Source organism: Centroberyx affinis, unplaced genomic scaffold, assembly GCF_046629955.1.
Source record: "Centroberyx affinis isolate AG114_WGS23_722 - 3 ecotype Tasmania unplaced genomic scaffold, CSIRO-AGI_Caff_v1 ptg000792l_1, whole genome shotgun sequence".
Taxonomy (NCBI): domain Eukaryota; kingdom Metazoa; phylum Chordata; class Actinopteri; order Beryciformes; family Berycidae; genus Centroberyx; species Centroberyx affinis.
The window spans coordinates 365407-385000 of record NW_027279398.1 but is presented as its reverse complement, the minus strand read 5'-3'; the positions used below and the strand labels follow the sequence as shown (position 1 = coordinate 385000).

At 40.6% G+C, this 19594-nt stretch overlaps 2 protein-coding genes across 3 annotated transcripts; one reads left to right on the top strand and one right to left on the bottom strand.

Annotated features, from left to right (window-relative positions):
* Nucleotides 1–1884: 1884 nt before the first annotated feature.
* Nucleotides 1885–7478, bottom strand: LOC139644847 (uncharacterized). Its single transcript, XM_071520355.1, has 4 exons — nucleotides 7343–7478; nucleotides 6084–6449; nucleotides 4410–4673; nucleotides 1885–4000 (listed from the first exon to the last, which is right to left on the bottom strand). The coding sequence occupies exons 1-4, from the start codon at nucleotides 7431–7433 to the stop codon at nucleotides 3885–3887; spliced, it is 837 nt and encodes a 278-aa protein (XP_071376456.1). The 5' UTR covers nucleotides 7434–7478; the 3' UTR covers nucleotides 1885–3884.
* A 1615-nt stretch (nucleotides 7479–9093) lies between these two features.
* Nucleotides 9094–19383, top strand: psmc4 (proteasome 26S subunit, ATPase 4). 2 transcript variants are annotated; one of them, XM_071520311.1, is made up of 11 exons: nucleotides 9094–9138; nucleotides 9810–9908; nucleotides 10527–10620; nucleotides 12307–12453; nucleotides 13479–13588; nucleotides 14007–14100; nucleotides 14381–14548; nucleotides 15876–15952; nucleotides 16842–17010; nucleotides 18679–18734; nucleotides 18880–19383. In XM_071520311.1, the coding sequence occupies exons 1-11, from the start codon at nucleotides 9106–9108 to the stop codon at nucleotides 18991–18993; spliced, it is 1161 nt and encodes a 386-aa protein (XP_071376412.1). In that variant the 5' UTR covers nucleotides 9094–9105; the 3' UTR covers nucleotides 18994–19383. The 2 variants fall into 2 exon arrangements, with proteins under 2 accessions (XP_071376412.1, XP_071376411.1); XM_071520310.1 differs by having other exon boundaries at nucleotides 10434–10620; nucleotides 18880–19381.
* Nucleotides 19384–19594: the final 211 nt, after the last annotated feature.

The following is a 19594-nucleotide window of genomic DNA, read 5'->3' as shown; positions in this document are numbered from 1 at the left end:
GGAGTGATGCATTGCAGCAGTGGGATGGAGAGAGAGAGAGAGAGAGAGGAGGATGGGAGAGGTATAGAGCTGTTGTTATGACAACTGTGGTTTTATGCCATGTTTTCATCCCACAAAACCCCACGTGTTGGCAGAGCTATTCTGCATGGATTTTGTTGTTGTTGTTTTTAAATCATTATTGTTGCTTAAAATCATTTTCACAGCTTGTATCCTATACGAAAAAGATTATTTAAGAAGGATAGTGTACAAATATCACAGCAAAAGTATAAGTCCCTATAGGAATATTATAGAAATATTATAGTGATACCATAGGCAGATCTGTTTTATATGGAAAATGCAGATTTTTTAAAATCATAGCCTATTATTCCATAAAATTGTTTTCACAGCTTGTACCCGAACAGCAAAGAACTTTAAATTTTTAGAAGGATTGTATTCAAATATCACTGCAAATGTCCCTACAGGAGTATTATAGGAATATTGCAATGATACCACAGCAGATATAAAAATGTGAGAAAGAGCTACAAAGACTGTGCAAAGATTGTGATTATTTTCCTATATTGTGATTGCATTTTTGTGTTATCCTTACTGAACATCTCTCATGTCTCTCTCTGTTTCATACGGAGCTTTTTAAAAATGGAGCAGATGGCAGAGGAGGACAGATTGATCATCTTCAAGTCCAGTAGAAACCCTTTGTTTTGTTTTTTCTGTAATAAATTGCATTTGGTGAATAACTGTAGTGGGATGATATAATATGGGTTACACAGAGTTTATTCACCTTAAACCTGCCTGTTTGACATGAACCCAGTCACAACTGATTGAGGGACTGAGTGGCTCCACTGGTATGACTGGGAGTTTAATGCCTTGCTCAAACAGCTGTTATTTAGGGAGGTGAGAGAGTTTCTCATTAATGTTCCTAAACCTGTTCCCAGCATGTCTGGCGTTCAAACTTTCAGGTCACAAACCCACTTCTCCAATCACCAGGCTTTCTGTCTCAGTCACTAACACCCACTCACCCACCCACACACACACACACACACACACACACACACACACACACACACAGACGACCACAGGTGAAATGAAGCGCTCTCCGGCTCGGCTCAGAGGGGAATCAGCCCAGTGAGCGTGCTGATCTCTCGTTTTGGCCATTTCATTACGCCAGTGGGGATTACTGTGCTGATTGCTTCCCTGTCCGCTCGGAGACAAATGCACCGTTGCAGAGTGTGTGACCTTCCCTCCTCCTCCTCCTGCAGCACCACTCTAATTCCAACAACCTCTCTTTTTTTAATATGTGGATTAACTGGAATCACAGCAAGTGGGGATGAATTTGACTCATCCACTAAGTCACATTGAGAATAAACTTGTTTTAGCTGAATGAGAAATGGACCAGCCGATGTTTTACTGGAAAAACAACACTTTTTTTTTTTCAATTTTTTCACCTCCACACTGGTATCATCAGTGATTCCCGTGACATATAACAGCTTTTGAAGCATTGGTATCTTGTTTTATTTAAAGCAAGAGATAGAGAGAACGCTGCAGAGATTAAGAGGTCGATCTTGTGTGTAAGAAGTGTTTTCTCTCAGTTCAAGTCACAGCTGTTGCTCTCAAATCTCCTCAAGATGTTGGCAGGCTGGTCGGTTGCTTGCTGTTTTGGTTGGTGTTTGTGTTAAAGGGCAGCCAGTACCCTACCACATGGCTGTGTTTCTAGTCATCACATAGATGACAAAATATAAAAATAACAAAATATAATCCTTAAATGGGCCAACTGTCCACATAGCTGCACCTTATGCTACTGCTGTCACCACTAGAGGGAGATAAAGCATCAAGATGTGTTTTTCTTCCTTTAAAAACAGTTATAATAAAGCAATTTACTACGTATATAAATGCTGTGCCATAATGTTTATGTTTATTTAAGGATCCCTATTAGAAGCACATGGATGTGCCTCTAGTCTTCCTGGGGTCCTGAACATAGAAATACAATACAGACAAACAATAAAAAAGTACAGTCAACTTAAGATAATAAAAAAAAACAATCAATATATATAAATATAAATGAGTGAAATTAAGAATAAAGTGATAACAGATAACAGTACAAGTAAGCATAATAACAAAAAAACACACTCAATAGATATGGAGTGAACCTAAAGCAAGCAGACTAAACAGATAGACGAAGGCAAGAATTTGAAGATAAAAAATAACATAACCTAACAATCAGACATACATACATGTAGGGGTATGTGCTTATCCTGTTATTTGGCAAGATATTTCTTTGTTTGCTTTCTGAAAGTTATTTTGTTATTAACAGTAGATGTGATATCTATGGGCAGAGAATTCCAAAGTGCTATTGACCTATATATGACGGTAGTTATACAAACAAAAAACAACTCCTTATTATGTTTTTTCCCAATAAAAAGGAACAGAGAGGGTTGCAAAGGAACTGATGTTAAGTGTCTTGAGAAACGAGAACTAGACACACTTCTGATGAAGGAGGAACCGTTAGTTTTAAAGTCTCTGAATGAGTCACACATGGAAACCATTGCTTTGTTTTGTGTCTAATATGGCCTATATGTCCGTGTTTATGCCTGTTTTCTCTGGGGAGGCAGGTGTCTATCAACCCTGTTTTGTTTATTTTTTTCCTTACTCTTGTTTTTTTTTTCTTTTTTGTCTCTTTCTTTTGTCACACATGTTAATTCTTTTGAGAAAAGCAAATAAAAATATCACATTACAAAAAAAAAATCTGAGTCTAGATATATAAACATATCAATATAAGACTGCACTGACTCAATCAAACAGCAATATGAATTTATAAATAAGATAGATATAGACATATAGAATAGATGTAATCCATATTTACAGAGGTTAATGATTTAAAGCGTTATCATACACATCATCATACACATATCTAAAACACATCAAAGCACTTTGATATCCTGTCACCTTTCTATAAGTGACGTTCCCTGACACTCATGAGTTTACATTTTACACAGCTGGAGTAGATGTCAGCAATGCCAAAATAGAGGGCGACGTTCAAACTCAATTCAACAGTGATTAGATCTTCCCCAATCAATAGTAGTATATTGTAGCCTCCTTGGTAGAACAAGATTCCAGTCTCTTAAATGCTTTTGTTTTATTACAACATGGCTACTGATTCAGGTTTATGGCCCCCAGTTATTGTTAGCATTGATCTTAAAGGATAAGTTCAGCAATTTTGGACCTATATTTGTCTCTCACATCCCTGTAGTACTTGGACCCACAGACAATATTGGCTCCAGAGTCCACTGTCAATTGAAATAGTGAGCTCCATTGCTAGGCATCTTGCTGCTAACAAGCAGTCCAAATGGGGTTTGTCAAAATATCTCCATAAAAGCCAGTCTGTGAAAACAATATGGCGACCGACTGACGTATTTCTATCCACGGCCTGGAAAGCAGCAGCACCGCACCGTTTCCACTCGGTGGATCATCTTCTACCAAACTCTACTTTTTACAATCTGACCTGACCGCCAGTAACGCACTTTCACCACACAGCAGTCTGTGCTGCCGCAGAGAAAAATAGTCCAGTGATTTCCTGATCAGTCAAAGTGTGTGTAATGTTTGAACTGTGTCATGTTTACTCTCAACTCCCTGTGGAGCCTACAAACAGCTTTTTTGGAGATATTTTGAGAAACCCCATTTGGGCTCATTGTTAGCAGCTGACTCTGGAGCCAATATTGTCTGTGGGTCTAAGTACTACAAGTATATAAGAGACAAATTATATGTCGGTCCAAAATTGTCGAACCTATCCTTTAAAGCCAAGATACATTTCGGACAAGCATCTCTTTTCTCTGCTGTCAACCTGAATCTTCATCACAGCCTCCCAGAGCCTCTCAGGTCCAGACAGACGTGGATCAGCGCCTGTATATCAGCAGGGCGGTGATCATGACCAGGAGAACGGTGAAGGGGACCAGGACGATCGCTGTGTACAGGAGCCACGGCTCTGGATACACCTTCAGCTCATCTGGCTCTGGGAAACACAAAACCGCTGGTGTGAACTGCAATCCTACATTAAATCAAATGCACACACACCTTCAACGCACTTGCCCTTAAGCAGTCCTAATATTCAAAGCTGCGATAAGCAATTTTACCAACCACTAGAGGGTGACAGAAACCACAACATATCTGTGAATAAATAGTAAAGCTGCTGGACTACGGAGGCCCCTAAAGACAAACCTAGCGAAAGACCGCGCATAAAGGCTAATAACGAAGCTAAATGTCGCCGGTTACCAGTCTCGCTTTGCCAGATTTCTCTCCTGCTGAAGGTTACACGTCCCACAATGAATCTAAATCCTCTAAATATTGTTTGTTTACTTATACTTATACAGCAATGTGTGTAATGTGTTGTGCATGGAAGTACATGATGAGAGGATTATTACCAGGCGGGTTGTGGTGGATGCTCTTTTTGGTTATCTGAGTGCCATTCAGGTGGAGCTGACAGTCATACCCTCCTCTGCTCCCCAGAGGAAAGGTCCCAGAGAGGGTAACGTAGGGCAGAGCTGGGACGTTTTCTCTCGGGGCAGAAACACAACTTTGGTTGAATCCACCGCGGGAAACAGACAGAACGAAACCCGGATCCCAGGAGACGTTTACAGCACAGTGGAGCTGGGTGTCGTTCTCTGCTGTGCTGAAGAACATGGTGTCTGAAACGAAATGCAGGCGGGCACAGATGTATATTATGCATGCATGTTAACACACACACACACACACACACACACACACACACACACACACACACACACACACCGAATTTCCGAGTCAGTTTTGTTGTATAAGTTTGCTGATGACACCTCTGTGGTGGGTGTAATCACCAACAATGATTAAATCAGCCTACCGCAGGGAAGTAGTAGAGCTGGTGAGGTGGTGTGAGGCTAACAACCTGATATTTAATATCTCAAAAACTAAAGAGCTGGTTGTTGATTTTAGGAAGAAAGTAGGCCACCATCTTCCTCTCTCCATCAATGGTCAAGGTGTAGAGAGGGTCTCCTCCTTCCGGTTCCTTGGGACCACTATCCACGAATCCCTATCATGGGATCTTAACACCAGTCTCATAGTCAGTAAAGCCCACCAGCGACTCTACTTCCTGCAGCAGCTGAAGAAGATAGCAGTCAGTCAGAAAGCCGTGACTCACTTCTATAGATCTGTAATTGAGAGTGTGTTCACTTTTTCCATTCTTGTCTGGTATGGCCACACAACCACTCAGGACAAGACGAAGATTGAAAAAGTGATAGGCAGAGCATCTAAAATCATTGCTTGTAGTCTTTCCTCGCTTGCATCACTTTATTCCACCAGAATAATCAGGAAGGCTAAAAATATCACCACAGATCCCTCTCATCCGGCATATTACCTCTTTAATCTCCTCCCATCAGGTAGAAGATACAGGAGCATTAAGTGTAGAACATCTCGCTTCAGGGATAGCACCTACCTCAAAGCCATCAGGCATCTGAACTTGCACTGATTATCTCTAAATGCACTTAACCTAGCACTTTAACACGGTATGCACTTTACTGCGTGCTGGATAACGTGCTGTTTTCTGGGTATTGTGTCGTAAATGTAAATTCTGTGTGTTGTAGATTGCTGTTTACTGTTTTACTGTGTGTATATTGTGTGCTGCTATTGCATTGTTGTTGTAGGAGAGTGAACCAAGACAAATTCCTATCAACTATATTGACATGGCAATAAAATTATTGAATTATTGAATCTTGAATCTTGAACACACACACACACACACACACACACATTTGTATTATTAACCCTAATCTAGCCTTAAAGACCCCATGAAAAAGTTAATTTCTTACCCTGCTTTACCCTAATCTAAAAGTAATCCTAATTCTATAATATTACCCCTAAACCCAAGTCCTAACCCGAAACAAACTGTAACCCTCACCCAAACCAAAATTTTGGTCCAATTCTAAACCCAAACCATTAAAAAGCCCCTTTGTAGCAGTGAGAACTGGCAAAAATCCCCAGTTTGCAGGAAGAGAAGAACAAGAACAGCGGAACAAATCTGAGTGATACTTTGGAAAAAAAACCCTACATAACCTTGTATTTACCATAAACCATCAGCTTGGTGCCCTTCCCTTTCTTCCTCTCACTTCCACTGCTCTCTGTGGCGATGGAGAGTTTACACTGGTACGGCCCGCTGTCCTCCCACTGGATATTTTTGAAACGTATGGACTTGTTTGAGGATTTTAGGTTAATATCCAGCCGTTCCACACGTCCCTTATATTGTTGTGCGGCGGGCCACAGTTTGGGCCACACTCCGGGCTCGTCAGATTTTAAAAACTCCCAGTACAGGACTGGGATGGTGATCATCTTCTCCTCGGGGGAGGCGGTGAGCTCACACTGCATCGTGACATCATGAGACAGAGGCGCCACAACCACAGGAGGCTGGTAAACTGTGATGAGGGACTGGATACCTGAGAAACCAGAAAACTAATAAATAAATACAAAGACAGGATGTTGGGCAATTGTGATAATTTCCTGCCGATGCATATTCTATTCTATGAAAAGCATTCTCAGAAATGCTGCTCTTCATCTACCACAGATATTGTGTTAGTTATTATGATTATTATGATTATTTCACAATGCCATGCTACCAAAATACTACTACTACTACTACTACTACTACTAATAATAATAATAATAATAAAATAATAATAAACACAATTTGTATAGAAACCTTTCAAAAACGAGCAGATGAAAACATGAAAAGACATTACATAAAAATGAGATTGGGAGAGACTGTGTTTGCGTGTAGTATGGTATATGGTGTAGATTACATAACACATGAGATTAAATGAAAAATAGTCAAAATGTAATATTCACCACATTTAACTTTGAGCTAGACCCAAGTTATGTAACACCAAACAGCATCATTCAAGTCTTATTCAGGTATAAGTGAAGTAGCCAAACACAGACTTTTTCTTCTTGAATGAATTTGCCATACATAAAGTAGTCCTACTTGTCATCACCATTATTCACTAAGAGTGTGATGAAGGATTCTGAAATGTACTTTTATTTGCACTCAAGTTGAGGAGTCAGTGCGTAACAGCTAAACGTGTATTTTGAGTCTGTATGGTGTGTTTGAAAACACTGGAAAGACACCAGAATAAATCAATAAATTAATACACTTTAATGCAGGTGAATACATTCTGAGTTATATGGCGTCTTAGGAAAATTTCCCCCAAAATAACTTACTTTCCATCTACAAGTCAGAATCCTCAGGACCACAGGCTATATTAACATACCCCAAATTTAAATGGTGAAGCAAATTACTGATCGCATTTTTAGGAATCTTGATAAATTTCACCTGAGAGTGTGAAGCAGAGAAAAATCCACAGCGTTCCACATTTCTTCCAGATTAAACTGTGATGCAACTCAGACAAAAGGATTTTAAGCATATTTTTTCGACTAAATACAGGCGTTTCCTTTCAAACGCTGCCCTGTTCTTGGTAGATTGGTGCAATGTTTGCTGCCGTCTGCTGCACCACTTCCTCTGCTTTATACTTGTGTGTTATATACTCATGTCAGAGTACGGAAGAGGATTAGGGCCACATGTGAAAAATGTATTTGAGTTCTGAGTTTAAAGTCAGAATTCTGAGAAAAAAAGTCAGAATTCTGATTTTAAATTCAGAATTCTGAGATTAAAGTAATTCTGACTTTAATCTCTTAATTTAAAGTCAGAATTCTGAGATTAAAGTCAGAATTCTGAGACTAGAGTCAGAATTCTGAGATTAAAGACTTTAATCTCAGAATTCTGATTTTAAATTCTGAGACTAGTCTCAGAATTCTGACTTAAATCTCAGAATTAATTCTGATTAAAGTCAGAATTTTTTCCGAATTCTGACTTTAATCTCTGAATTCTGATTTAAGAATAAGTAAATAAGTGTTAAACTGTTACACCCAAAAGAACGTTTTTTTTTTTTGTCACGACCCACCCAAAATGGAAAAAGATGGGGGTATAACATGAGGCATATGTGTGAAAAACAGTCATTTCAGAGGTGTTAAACCACTGCGCTGCAACAGGATAGTCAAAGCCCACCTGCTGAATGTTCGAATCCCACCTACTGCACACCTACAGCATGATCAGTGTGGGAAATAAAATGGAAATTGAAAAATGTGTCCTTTGCCCTGAATATCATAGTGGAGTATTCAGTAAAGGATCTTCATGTGATCATGTCCTGATCACATGAAGAAGTCATGCAGCTGTCATGAGTACATGCATGACTTCCGCATAATATTAGAAGTTTAGCCCTCAGACTAGTGTTCATTGTTAGAGACAATCATGTAAGAATAGACTTTATGTTGGTGTGTATTGTAGAACTTGTTTTGACTAGTTTGAAGCGTGCATATTAGCTACATTAGCCATATATTGATTTCTTAGAAAAGGATGAACAAAGCAACTATACGTACTGAAGTGTATAAAGAAACTGACATTTCTACCCTTTGTCAGAGAATATCCTGCAGCCCACTTGAGTGTGTGTGCTTAAGGTTTTCTCTCATGCATGTTTGAATAAAGAATCCATGGAAGACTTCTGAAACTTTGCTCATTCATTTTGACCCACAAGGGTGAAGCTCATTTTTCCCTTACATCAGCCTACCCTTCATCCCCGAGTTGGTCAGCACTGTGTGATGAGCAGGTTTTTCCCAAACAGCGATAGTGGTAATATATGCATTTACCACTACCACTAAGAGATTGCATTCATTTATGCTGTTATGACCACCTACTCTTATGCATACTATTACGTTAAACTGTAAAGAATTCTACACAAAAAGGTGGAATGAAAAGCTGGGTTAACTGAGTTTAGGTGGGCTCACCCTTCACTACTACACTTCACTGCTCCAAAATTACTTCTTGAACTATTATTTGATTTGTTTCATAAATCATTATATCATAAGTATTCATTTGTCACCACATTTTCTTGGATTCAATGCAAAGTCATCAATGCAATAAAAAATAATTTACTTTTGCGTTTAATTTTTTTGTTTTTGCCACAAACTCCATTACCCATACACCCATCCGCTTACGTATTACGTCAAAACGTCATTGACAGTCGGCAGGCAAAATTCAACATGGAGGATATCGTAGCTGTAGAGAAGAACCCGGTATGAATTAGTAAAGATTGTTTCGACTCTGAGAATTGAAATAGATGTATTTTTTCGACGAGGCTTTTTAAATACGGGCGTTCAAGTGTTGTTATAGATAGCCATTTGTTGTAGTCTTTTGGTAAATGTCAGTTTACATTACTGAACCGTAAACGTGCCAATTCATTCTCTCTTCTGTGCAATTGCTATGTCATGCAAGTTAGCTGACGTTAGCTACAAGCGTTAGCATGATGCTGGCAAAGCTCGAAGAAGATTTGTTATAAAGTAGATGGGAGTTGTACGAATTTATATTCTCCAGAGGTTGATCTTGGACGTTTGGAGCGTGTGTTTATTGTTTACAAATACTTCGTAAGCAGACTGAAATATCTAAGCTTGGTTTCTGCAAGCTGGTATTGGTTGGCTAACATTTGCCTAATTAGCTGCTAGCTAGCTAACGGTAGTTGTTTATGTCTCTTTTGTAAGATTCGTGATAGATGCCTAACTATCTAAGGCTGGGTGTTTGTCAGTGTTTTTCTGCCCTTTGTTCATGAGCTGAAAATAACCTTTTTCACAAATATGATTAGCCTGACTGCTCATCTGAGTGAAATACTGAGCAAATTCACTGCTGTGTTGTGTAACATTATTTTGCCCATGTTAAATTGTGTGTTGCATTAATGTCATCTTGTATACAGGACGACGTGCCAGCAATGTTGAGCTCCAGACCTCAGACGGGTCTGTCCTTCCTGGCTCCAGAACCAGAGGATCTGGAAGATCTTTACAGCAGATACAAGGTCTGATGCCTACACATCCTCTTTCAACAGTTCCTACATTGTTCCTTCATGATCATGTTGCAAATTATATACACTTCACCATTTTAAGTTCTAATGCTATCATAAGGACACCATTTTGTACGACCTTCGGTTAGGGCTGGGTGATATTGTCAAAATCAAATATATTATTTTAGACCTAGTTGCGCTTGACCTTGATATTGATAATGTGACAATATTTTGGGGAGGAGCCTTAAAATTGATGCCCCGAAAACATACTATATATTTTATATCCTTCTCTTGCACAAGGCCTTTGAATTAGTTCCAGCAGTGTCTCTTCCTTGCTTTGACCTTCAACATAGGTTCCAGTGTTTGTTCTTAAACTATGTAGTATGGTATACTGAGCTCATAGTGATTCTTCATCTCTCTATCTCCACACAAACCATTCTGACAACATGATCACCTAAACCTCTTTGAAAGGGATGACCCGCATCTATGAACTCTGGCAGGCTCTCACCCTTCTCCTCTCTCTTTGTTGTGTGGATGCAGAAGCTGCAGCAGGAGCTGGAGTTCCTGGAGGTGCAGGAGGAGTACATCAAAGATGAACAGAAGAACCTGAAGAAGGAGTTCCTCCACGCCCAGGAGGAGGTGAAGAGGATACAGAGCATCCCACTTGTCATTGGCCAGTTCCTTGAGGCTGTAGACCAGAACACAGCCATTGTTGGCTCCACTACAGGTACCGTTAAAGGGAAAATCAACCTAAAATATTCTGAGACTTATACAGTACTCAGGGTTTCCCACACATAGAAAACTTTGTGGCGGCCCACCACAATATCAGCGCTGACCACCACAATATATTTTGTTTTAAAAATCTTTAATTGTAGAACTGCGTGTAGCGCATTGATTTGCTCAGCCCCTAATTGCTCTGTGCGCTCTCTCTCTCTCGCTCTCTTTCTCTGTCTCTCGCTCTCTCTCTCTCTCTGTCACTCGGTCTCTGTCTCTCTCGCGCTCGCTCGCTCGCTCACTGGACCTGTCTGTTCGCCTCCCATTACACACACGGGTATGAGGGATATTTTTTTCCATGCCAAGAAGACACCCGGCTGAATTCCCGAAAAGAAGAACAGTTAACGTTACTTGGAATTCAGCTGGGTTTCTGAGATTAGCGCACGGTCTAGCTGCTAGTCAGTGTATATACCGATAACGTTAATATTAACTTTTTGACACTGAATGTATTCTCCCTCAATCCAGATTAATATTGAAAAATATTTTCAAAGAAGGAAAAGGACTCGTCCTGAGGAGGAGCAGGACAGTCTGTACCAGGGAGCTGCTAAGCAGTAAAACAGAGTAGATAATGTAACAATAACCGGGCAACCCACCTACCACCACAAATAGATTTGAATTCTGTGGGAAACACTGGTATTTCTTGTACTGAAGACACTTTTCACTGTCTATCGATACCAATTCAAGTATTAAACTTGTATAAAAGCTGTGTTTACTGAGTACCAATCTATGTGTGAAAAAGCAGAAAAGCAAGTGGCATTGCTTTGATTTCTAACCCCTTACATGTGGCTTTTGGTATTAGATTTTAATATTGTATACATATGCTGACATACTGTTTTAGCCTGCTGTTGGGGCATCCCTAATTTCTCAACATTGTTGTTTGTTGAATCAGAATAGTACTATTGTGCATGTAAGTTTAATATAGCAGTTTCCACAGAGACTAGACTGTAGGTCAGATACCTCATTTATGATAGAAGAAGATAGATGAAGAGTGGAGAGTCAATTCCCTTTAAACCTGTCTACAGTTCCTATAGAGCACTGCATGTACTGCACATTGGTTTCTATGGGATGGGTGATGCAGTATATTTTGGAATTTGAGGGCTCTGAATGAGACAGATGTATCACCTGAGGTGAAATTAATCTTGTTTATTTATTTTTTACAAATACTGTATTTCATATTTGGGTTGGGCTTTCTTTGAAATTTTTTGTGGTCTGTGTGTCACAATTTGATGTTATTCATTATTCTGGTGACAGGTAGCTCCAGAGCTTGAGCTCAAGTTTTGGTTTCAGGGTCAGCCTCTGTATCAAGGTATAATGAATTGCTTACTAGCATGAAGATTCCCCAAATAAATAGATAATACATTGACTCTTCAAAAAAATGTAAATCAAATTTAAAAATTAAGAATTAATGCAATAGCACATGGTGCATACTAGCTGCATATGTTAATGCCTTGTCGAGTTAAGCTGTTCAGCGTATGATGAGAGAACCTGGAAGCGATGTACTGTATGCACAATCAAATTTTTAATTATTCACAAAGTACAGCCAGCTTAGACATGTGGAACATTCGTATTAAATCTGTAATGAGTTCCTCCCATGTGTTCTTCCTCCTTTTTTCTTCCACCGTCCCTTTCCGTCTCTCAGGGTCCAACTACTATGTGCGCATCCTGAGCACCATCGACAGAGAGCTGCTGAAGCCCAACGCCTCGGTGGCCTTGCACAAGCACAGCAACGCCCTGGTGGACGTGCTCCCTCCAGAGGCTGACAGCAGCATCATGATGCTGACGTCAGGTAAAACACTCAGTACCGCTCCCACCCAGAGGGATGTGAGGCTGCACAGTCTGTAGACATTTTAAAGAAAGAGCTGAAGACAAACCTTATCAGTGTAGCAGTCACATTTGACGACTTCCCCCAGTAGTGTCACTGAATGTTTTCCCTTGGTGCACAAGTGTGACCTTAAAATCCAGCCAAGTCTTTGACATTTTGATTTTACCCAAGAAAAAAATACAAATGCCATTTTTTTGTATTTTCTGAAGCTATTAAAGAATGTAGGTGATTTCTCGTAAAGGTTATTCCATTTTAGAATAGCAGAGCTTGTAGAACTGCATTTAAAAACTGCGGTCACCCTCGCCTAAAACCCTTTCGACTCTCATTGGTGATCAGGTTCTTTGGAAACTGTCTGATTAATGCACTTTGGCTAGATCACACATTCAAGCCAACATTTGCTAATTAGAGTTAAAATTGCACTACGATGATGTATTGACCTACACACTGAATTCAGTGTTGTTCACTTTGTCAGGGGTCAAACGATAGCCGAATGTAATAAACAACAAAGTGCAGTAGGAAACTGTCGCATAACAAAGTAATGATCTATGTCAGGTTAATAATAATCTTTCTCAGCCATGACTTGAGCTGGGGAAAAATTGTCATTATCAACCAGAGATGATATGGAGAGCTTGCCTTTCGATTTGTGGAGAGACGTTTCGTGGAACTAAAGCTGCATTCAGGCGCTGTCGGATATATCGTAATTACATGTTCAGAGCGCATGAACGACCCAACAAAGTGGTAGATACACATGGAAAGTGGCAATTTTATGAGTTGCTAAGATGTGACATTAAGGGGGCGGAGAGCGTGGAAGCTGTGTCAACTACTGATAAGTGATGTATTAGGGTATTGTTTGGCATTCTGTGTAAATGATTAGCACTGAAATAACACAATATACATATAATACAATGACAATGTATTCAGTTCATGTTGAATGTCCGTGTCTTTATGGCCAACTAGACTGTCATTTGTTTCTGTGTTTCCTCTCCCAGACCAAAAGCCAGATGTGATGTACGCTGACATTGGCGGTATGGACATTCAGAAGCAGGAGGTCAGAGAAGCAGTGGAGCTGCCTCTCACACACTTTGAGCTCTATAAACAGGTGTGTTCAAGCTCTCCCTCTTTTGTTACCAGCAGGGTTGCTGCAGGCATGGAAAACCTGGGAAAGTCACGGTATATGGAAATTGTAATTTTGAAGTCTAAAGGGAAATGTCATGGAGGTTTTGTCATAGTCTTTACTTCAACCAGCCCATTACTTAATAACAAATTTCCTGATTATACAAGTCCAAAATAAAAGTTATATCCAGCCCAAAAAGACCTCGGACATTCCATTCAGATATTCAGCGCAAAATGTGACATTTCAACATGGACATTGTGTACTATGTCACAGTCACGGAAATATCTGCTTAGCAAAAATGTGGCGGAACCCCATGCTTGATATTTGATAGTTTGTCCTGGATACGGAGACGGAACTGAGCTGTCCATTACTTATCTTCATCTACGACTCTTTCCTTTGTCAGATTGGCATCGACCCACCCAGGGGTGTCCTCATGTACGGACCTCCAGGTTGTGGCAAGACCATGTTGGCCAAGGCCGTGGCACACCACACTACAGGTAGGCCCACCACACCAGAGGCATTATATGCACTTGACACTGCACTGTATATATACGTATATATATAGTATTCTACTGTTTTAATGGGTATATTGTGTGCTGCTGTGTCTTCCTTTGTGAGACCACAAGCCATTTTCAGCCTACATCGTTTCTTGACTTAAATCAGTGCTTATTGCCCAAGAGATACCTAGAGTAGATATTTTTCTGAATGATTATTGACTAGGGATATGTATAGTAGACACATTAACTTATCCATCTCTGATCTCCCTGTGTCTCCCAGCGGCGTTCATCCGTGTGGTCGGCTCTGAGTTTGTCCAGAAGTACCTGGGTGAAGGCCCTCGTATGGTACGTGACGTCTTCAGGCTGGCGAAGGAAAACGCCCCGGCCATCATCTTCATTGACGAGATCGACGCCATCGCCACTAAGCGTTTTGACGCGCAGACTGGAGGTACGAACCATTGCTTCAGTTGTAGCTCGCGCATAGACCCATACAAAGCAAATCAGTAATTATTTAGTGAAGATTATACGGTACCATCAGTTTCTTAACAGGCAATGCAGACTTTTTTCCCTAGACTGACATGATGGCTGTCATCTCCAAAGGGAATCTCGTTAATGACATGTTTGCTTTCATGTTGGCTCTCACAGCGAACAAGCAAAGTTAAACAGTATTTAAAGCCTCCTTCTGTTAATTAAATACTAGCTGATGGGTTTCGGCTGTAAATCAACTGTACTGTTGTGATATTTGGCAGTTTAAGTTGCAGTGTTGTTAGGTGTGGAGGGGGTTGGTTCTAAGACAGCAAAACTTACTGTTGTGGGCCTAAATCAATGAACTATCTGTGATGGGAGGTGCCTACTCAAAACCCCAATGACACACCCACTCTCACCCACCCCACCTTTCCTTTGACATTCAAGCTAGCTTTATACATAAGTGGTCACCCCAAATAGCACATGGAATACTTGCATCAGATCCTGTATGTTGGTAAACATACAGTAGATGGACTCAGCTAGCTTGATGTCTCACTTTGGTCAGCATCAGTAGAGTGATGGTAGCAAGCGGCTTGTTTTTCCTGTTTTTTTTTTTCTGCCATCACCACTGTGTTCAATTAAATAACATGGCTGTTTAGCAAGAAACACTGTGTTGATATTGGAAGTGAGTCACTTTGAAACGGTTTAATAATGTTCCAAGTGCTTCCACTTTGAAATGCAACCACACATGAATGGATGGATCTCATTCAGCCTGATGTTTTTTTTTGTTTTTGTTTGGTTGGACTATTGTTAAACAAACTCATAATACCATAGGATATCCAAGAAACTAATTTCAAGCTGTGTTAAAGGGTTTTTTTTCTGTCATGTAAGCAACAAGTAGCATGAGAAGTTATGGGCTAACCAGGTAATGGCCATGGTTTGACTAGGAGAATAATTGATGTCAAATGGATGTGATTTTTTGTTTTTTTTTGGGTTTCTTTTTAGGGTCAAAGTCAAAAAGCTTGGCTAATTCAGCGCACACCAGAAGGAATTAGATCGACTTTTTTTTATTAATAGACTACAGAATGGTTGTAGACTAGAAAACCAAAGGAGGAAACAATGCATTTCACAAGTCGTTGCTTCGTCAGGTTCGCTCTAGGTTCTTTCTTTTTTGGATTTGAGCTTTTTGGGCAACAGCCACTGATTTTATTGATTTCCAGATATTTTTGTGCTGTCCCGATCACATCCCTGTTTCCACAATAGCGTTGTCGTAAAATTCGACAGACTGACCTCCTCCTTTTCTCCTGCAGCTGACAGGGAAGTGCAGAGAATCCTGCTTGAGCTGCTCAACCAAATGGACGGCTTCGACCAGAACGTCAACGTCAAGGTGAGCCAAGTCAACTTGTCTGAGGCAGCTGTCTGCTGTTCCCCTGTGGCCTCTCCGTCGTCTTATGCGCTGACTCGTGATCCCAGTAATGCGTCCCATCAGCCATCCGTTCTCCATGGCTTACGTCCGTCCGTTCAGCTTAGGAAGCACTCCAGCGGTTTATGTGGATAATCTTCCGATCTTCAAATGGACCTTTTGCCCACAAGCTATTTATAGGTGCAGCACTTCTCTGACTCAGACAATGAAAGGCTCTGGTCGTTACGGAGGTTTACTGTCTAGGAACTATATTTTCTATATTTCTTGGGCGTTCTGGTGACTCAGTGGTCTAAGGCTAACTGTGACGTCCTGGGTTCAAATCCCGCCTGGGACCTTTGTTGCATGTCATCCTCCTTTCTTTCCCCCAATTTTTCCTTTCTATCTTCACTGTCAGCTATAAATTAAAGGTAAAAATGCCCAAAAAATAATCATAAAAAGCAAAATTTTTGTTTCTTCAGAAACTGTGCAGCTGTGAAGTTAATTCCTGCTTTCTTAGATAGGTGGCTCTCAAAGAAAGGTCCGGGCAAAGGGTAATTTAGCTGGGGTGGTATTTCTCTTGTTAACTCAAAAATATGAATGCATCTTCTTCCTTGACTGTAGATTTTAAGGGAAATGTGAGGCGCATAAGAAACTATGCAGTCAAACACAGTCTGTACTAAATGATAGCACGCATAAGCCTTGTCAGGTGGTGATTTTCATGCTAAAATCATCTTCAATGGGGTTCTGTGTCTTAAACCAATTTAAAAGGTTTTAGAACCCATGCCCTAGATACCACATTATCATGCCTTTTGCGTTTACTACCATGATCATGTGACCTCCGTTGACATGTGACACCCCTTCCCCCCCCCCTCAGGTGATCATGGCCACCAACAGGGCGGACACGCTGGACCCGGCCCTGCTGCGTCCCGGCCGTCTGGACAGGAAGATTGAGTTCCCTCTGCCCGACCGCAGGCAGAAACGCCTCATCTTCTCCACCATCACCAGTAAAATGAATCTCTCTGAGGAGGTTGACCTGGAGGACTGTATCCTTTTGGCCCGACAAAGGCATGTGTGTGTGTGTGTTTGTGCATCAGGGTAAGAAATTAACTTTCTTCAGAGGGCATTTTTTGCCACCGTGATCGATTTTTTTTTTTTAATTTTTTTTTTTAGGGATATTCTGGTCCTTTTCGGGGGCAGTTAATATGCCAGTTGAATTGCATATTGGCAAATAAACACTCAATTTGTACCACTAAGACTGTTCCCAAATCTCTGTTCCCAACCAGTCCATCTTCCACCTCTCGATTGTTGAGTTTTTTTACGATAGTGGTTGTTTTATTTTTGTTGATGCAGTGGTTTGTGTGGATTTGGCATTTTATTCTACTGCTGGCTGCGTGGTGCCAAAATGTTCTACCGCTTCAGGCTGCGTGCTCAGTTGTTTTCTGATCCAAAAACGCTTGGTTGGGCGTCCTGGTGGCTCGGTGGGCCAAGCCATGCACCATGTAGGCCTAAACGCGGTGGGACCATTGTCGCATGTCATCCTCCTCTCTGTCCCAGTCTTTCCTGTCTCTGTCCACTTAATAATAACAATGCAATAAGGTGTGTGTGTTGTTTGTCTATTCCAGTCTATATATATATATTGAGAAGTCCTCTGTGCGATGATTGGAAGAAAGATGAATGTTAGGGATGCTAAAGTCCCAGTAAGACTATTGTAGATAATGCACAATGAAAAACACATGCTGAAAAAAGTCAGTTTTTACACTAAGCACATTGTCACACTCCACACAACACCGCTTAAAATAGCTTGGAGTCGAAGTCGGTTGCTGTGGTGACAGAATAAATGTTGGACTGTGTGTAAGAATTTACCTTTTTCAGTGCAATGTTTTCCAGTCGAACAAGTATAGAAAAGCAAGCCGGATCGTCGTCTAATCTCTTCCTGTTCAGAACAAAGAGGCAGGCGGCAGAAACCCAGCAATACTATTCTGGTGTTTTTGATTAAATATTTACATCCTTGTTCCCTGCTATTGTCCAGCTCAGTTGTTCCGCTGTAGACTAAATGAGCCGTGATGTTTGGCTTTGATTCACTCGGTTGAGCACGTCATTATCGCATTTCAAGCAACTTTGAAACATGCGTAACATAGGTAATGCTTTTTTTTTTCTCTCCAGACCTGCAGCCTAGCCTTTGTTTGGTTTATCTTACTGTAGTGTCACAACTAAGGTACAGAGGCACATAGGCCATCTGGGTACTTGTAGGTTACAGTTTTGAGTATTTGAGCAATACAAAGTTATTCTTAACCATTTATTCCGACAGCTGAGTCGACATCAGAATGACAATAGTGAAATGAGACGCTAGTCAAAATACACAATAGGTGTTTACATTCGGCTCACTGACGATCTAGCCTGGTATCCAGTCCCTATGAATTGCAGTTTTCAGCACTCTTCGAATTTGCATGGCGATTCATAAGGAATGAATGAATGATTTGTGAATGTGATTATGAATCGCCATGCAAATTCAAAGAGTGCGGAAAACTGTGATTCATAGGGGCTGGATACCAGGCTACTGACGATCTGTAATAGAGTTTTGAATGGGAATCTGCGCCCCACTAGTGAGTTTTTCTAGGTACACTGCGTAGCTTCACGTTTCCCTGTATATCTGTAGACATTTTGCATGTATTTCGGTGTTATTGTACAGTTTGTCCTTAACTGATGTGCAGATGTGGCCAGACCGGACAAGATCTCTGGAGCTGATATTAACTCCATCTGCCAGGAGGTGAGCTATGTGGATATTAGTTTTCCTTTTCACTGTAGCAGCGGAAAAGAAACTGGATTGAAAATGTCATGATTCTGTCCTTTGTTTAGAGAATACGTTTTTGTTTTTTTTTCATTTCTGATCATTTCCTCTTCTGCTGTCACAGGCTGGCATGCTGGCAGTGCGTGAGAACAGGTACATCGTCCTGGCCAAAGACTTCGAGAAAGCTTACAAGACCGTCATCAAGAAGGACGAGCAGGAGCACGAGTTCTACAAGTAGACAGAAAGTTCATCCCCCCCCCCCTACCCCTTCCACCCCAGAGAAAAAGAAATGTTCAGACACAGAAGTTTGTTTTTGATTTATGTATGTGTCTGTATCTACAATGTACCTTTTGTGAATTCCCAGACTCTGACTTGTATTGACCTCGGACTAAATTTACTCACTGCGTCACGAGGCCTAATGCCAACTTGAGTCCTGTGATTGCAGCCTTGAAAAGACACACTACTGTGTGATACAATGTTTTACAGGCACTCTGGAGGTTCCTGAGTATATTTGACCCTGACTGTAGCTAGAGTAACAACGGAGCATTTGTATCTATATGTACTCACTTGATGAAACATTACTTAAAAAATATCCATTAAAGATGTTTTCCATAAAAAGTAAATGACCCTCACTGTTTTTACACATTGAAATATATGGCTTTTGATTCATCTTAAGTAGCTTAATTAGAAAACTAGTATTCAGTTATGACTAGTCTTGTGGTCAGTGGTTGCTCAATGGTGTGATCATTGTTGTTAAAAAGTTGTAGGTGTAGCATTGCCTTAAGGATGGTGATACTGTACATTAAGCAACTTTTTGGGCAATGTAGGTGGCCAATGAA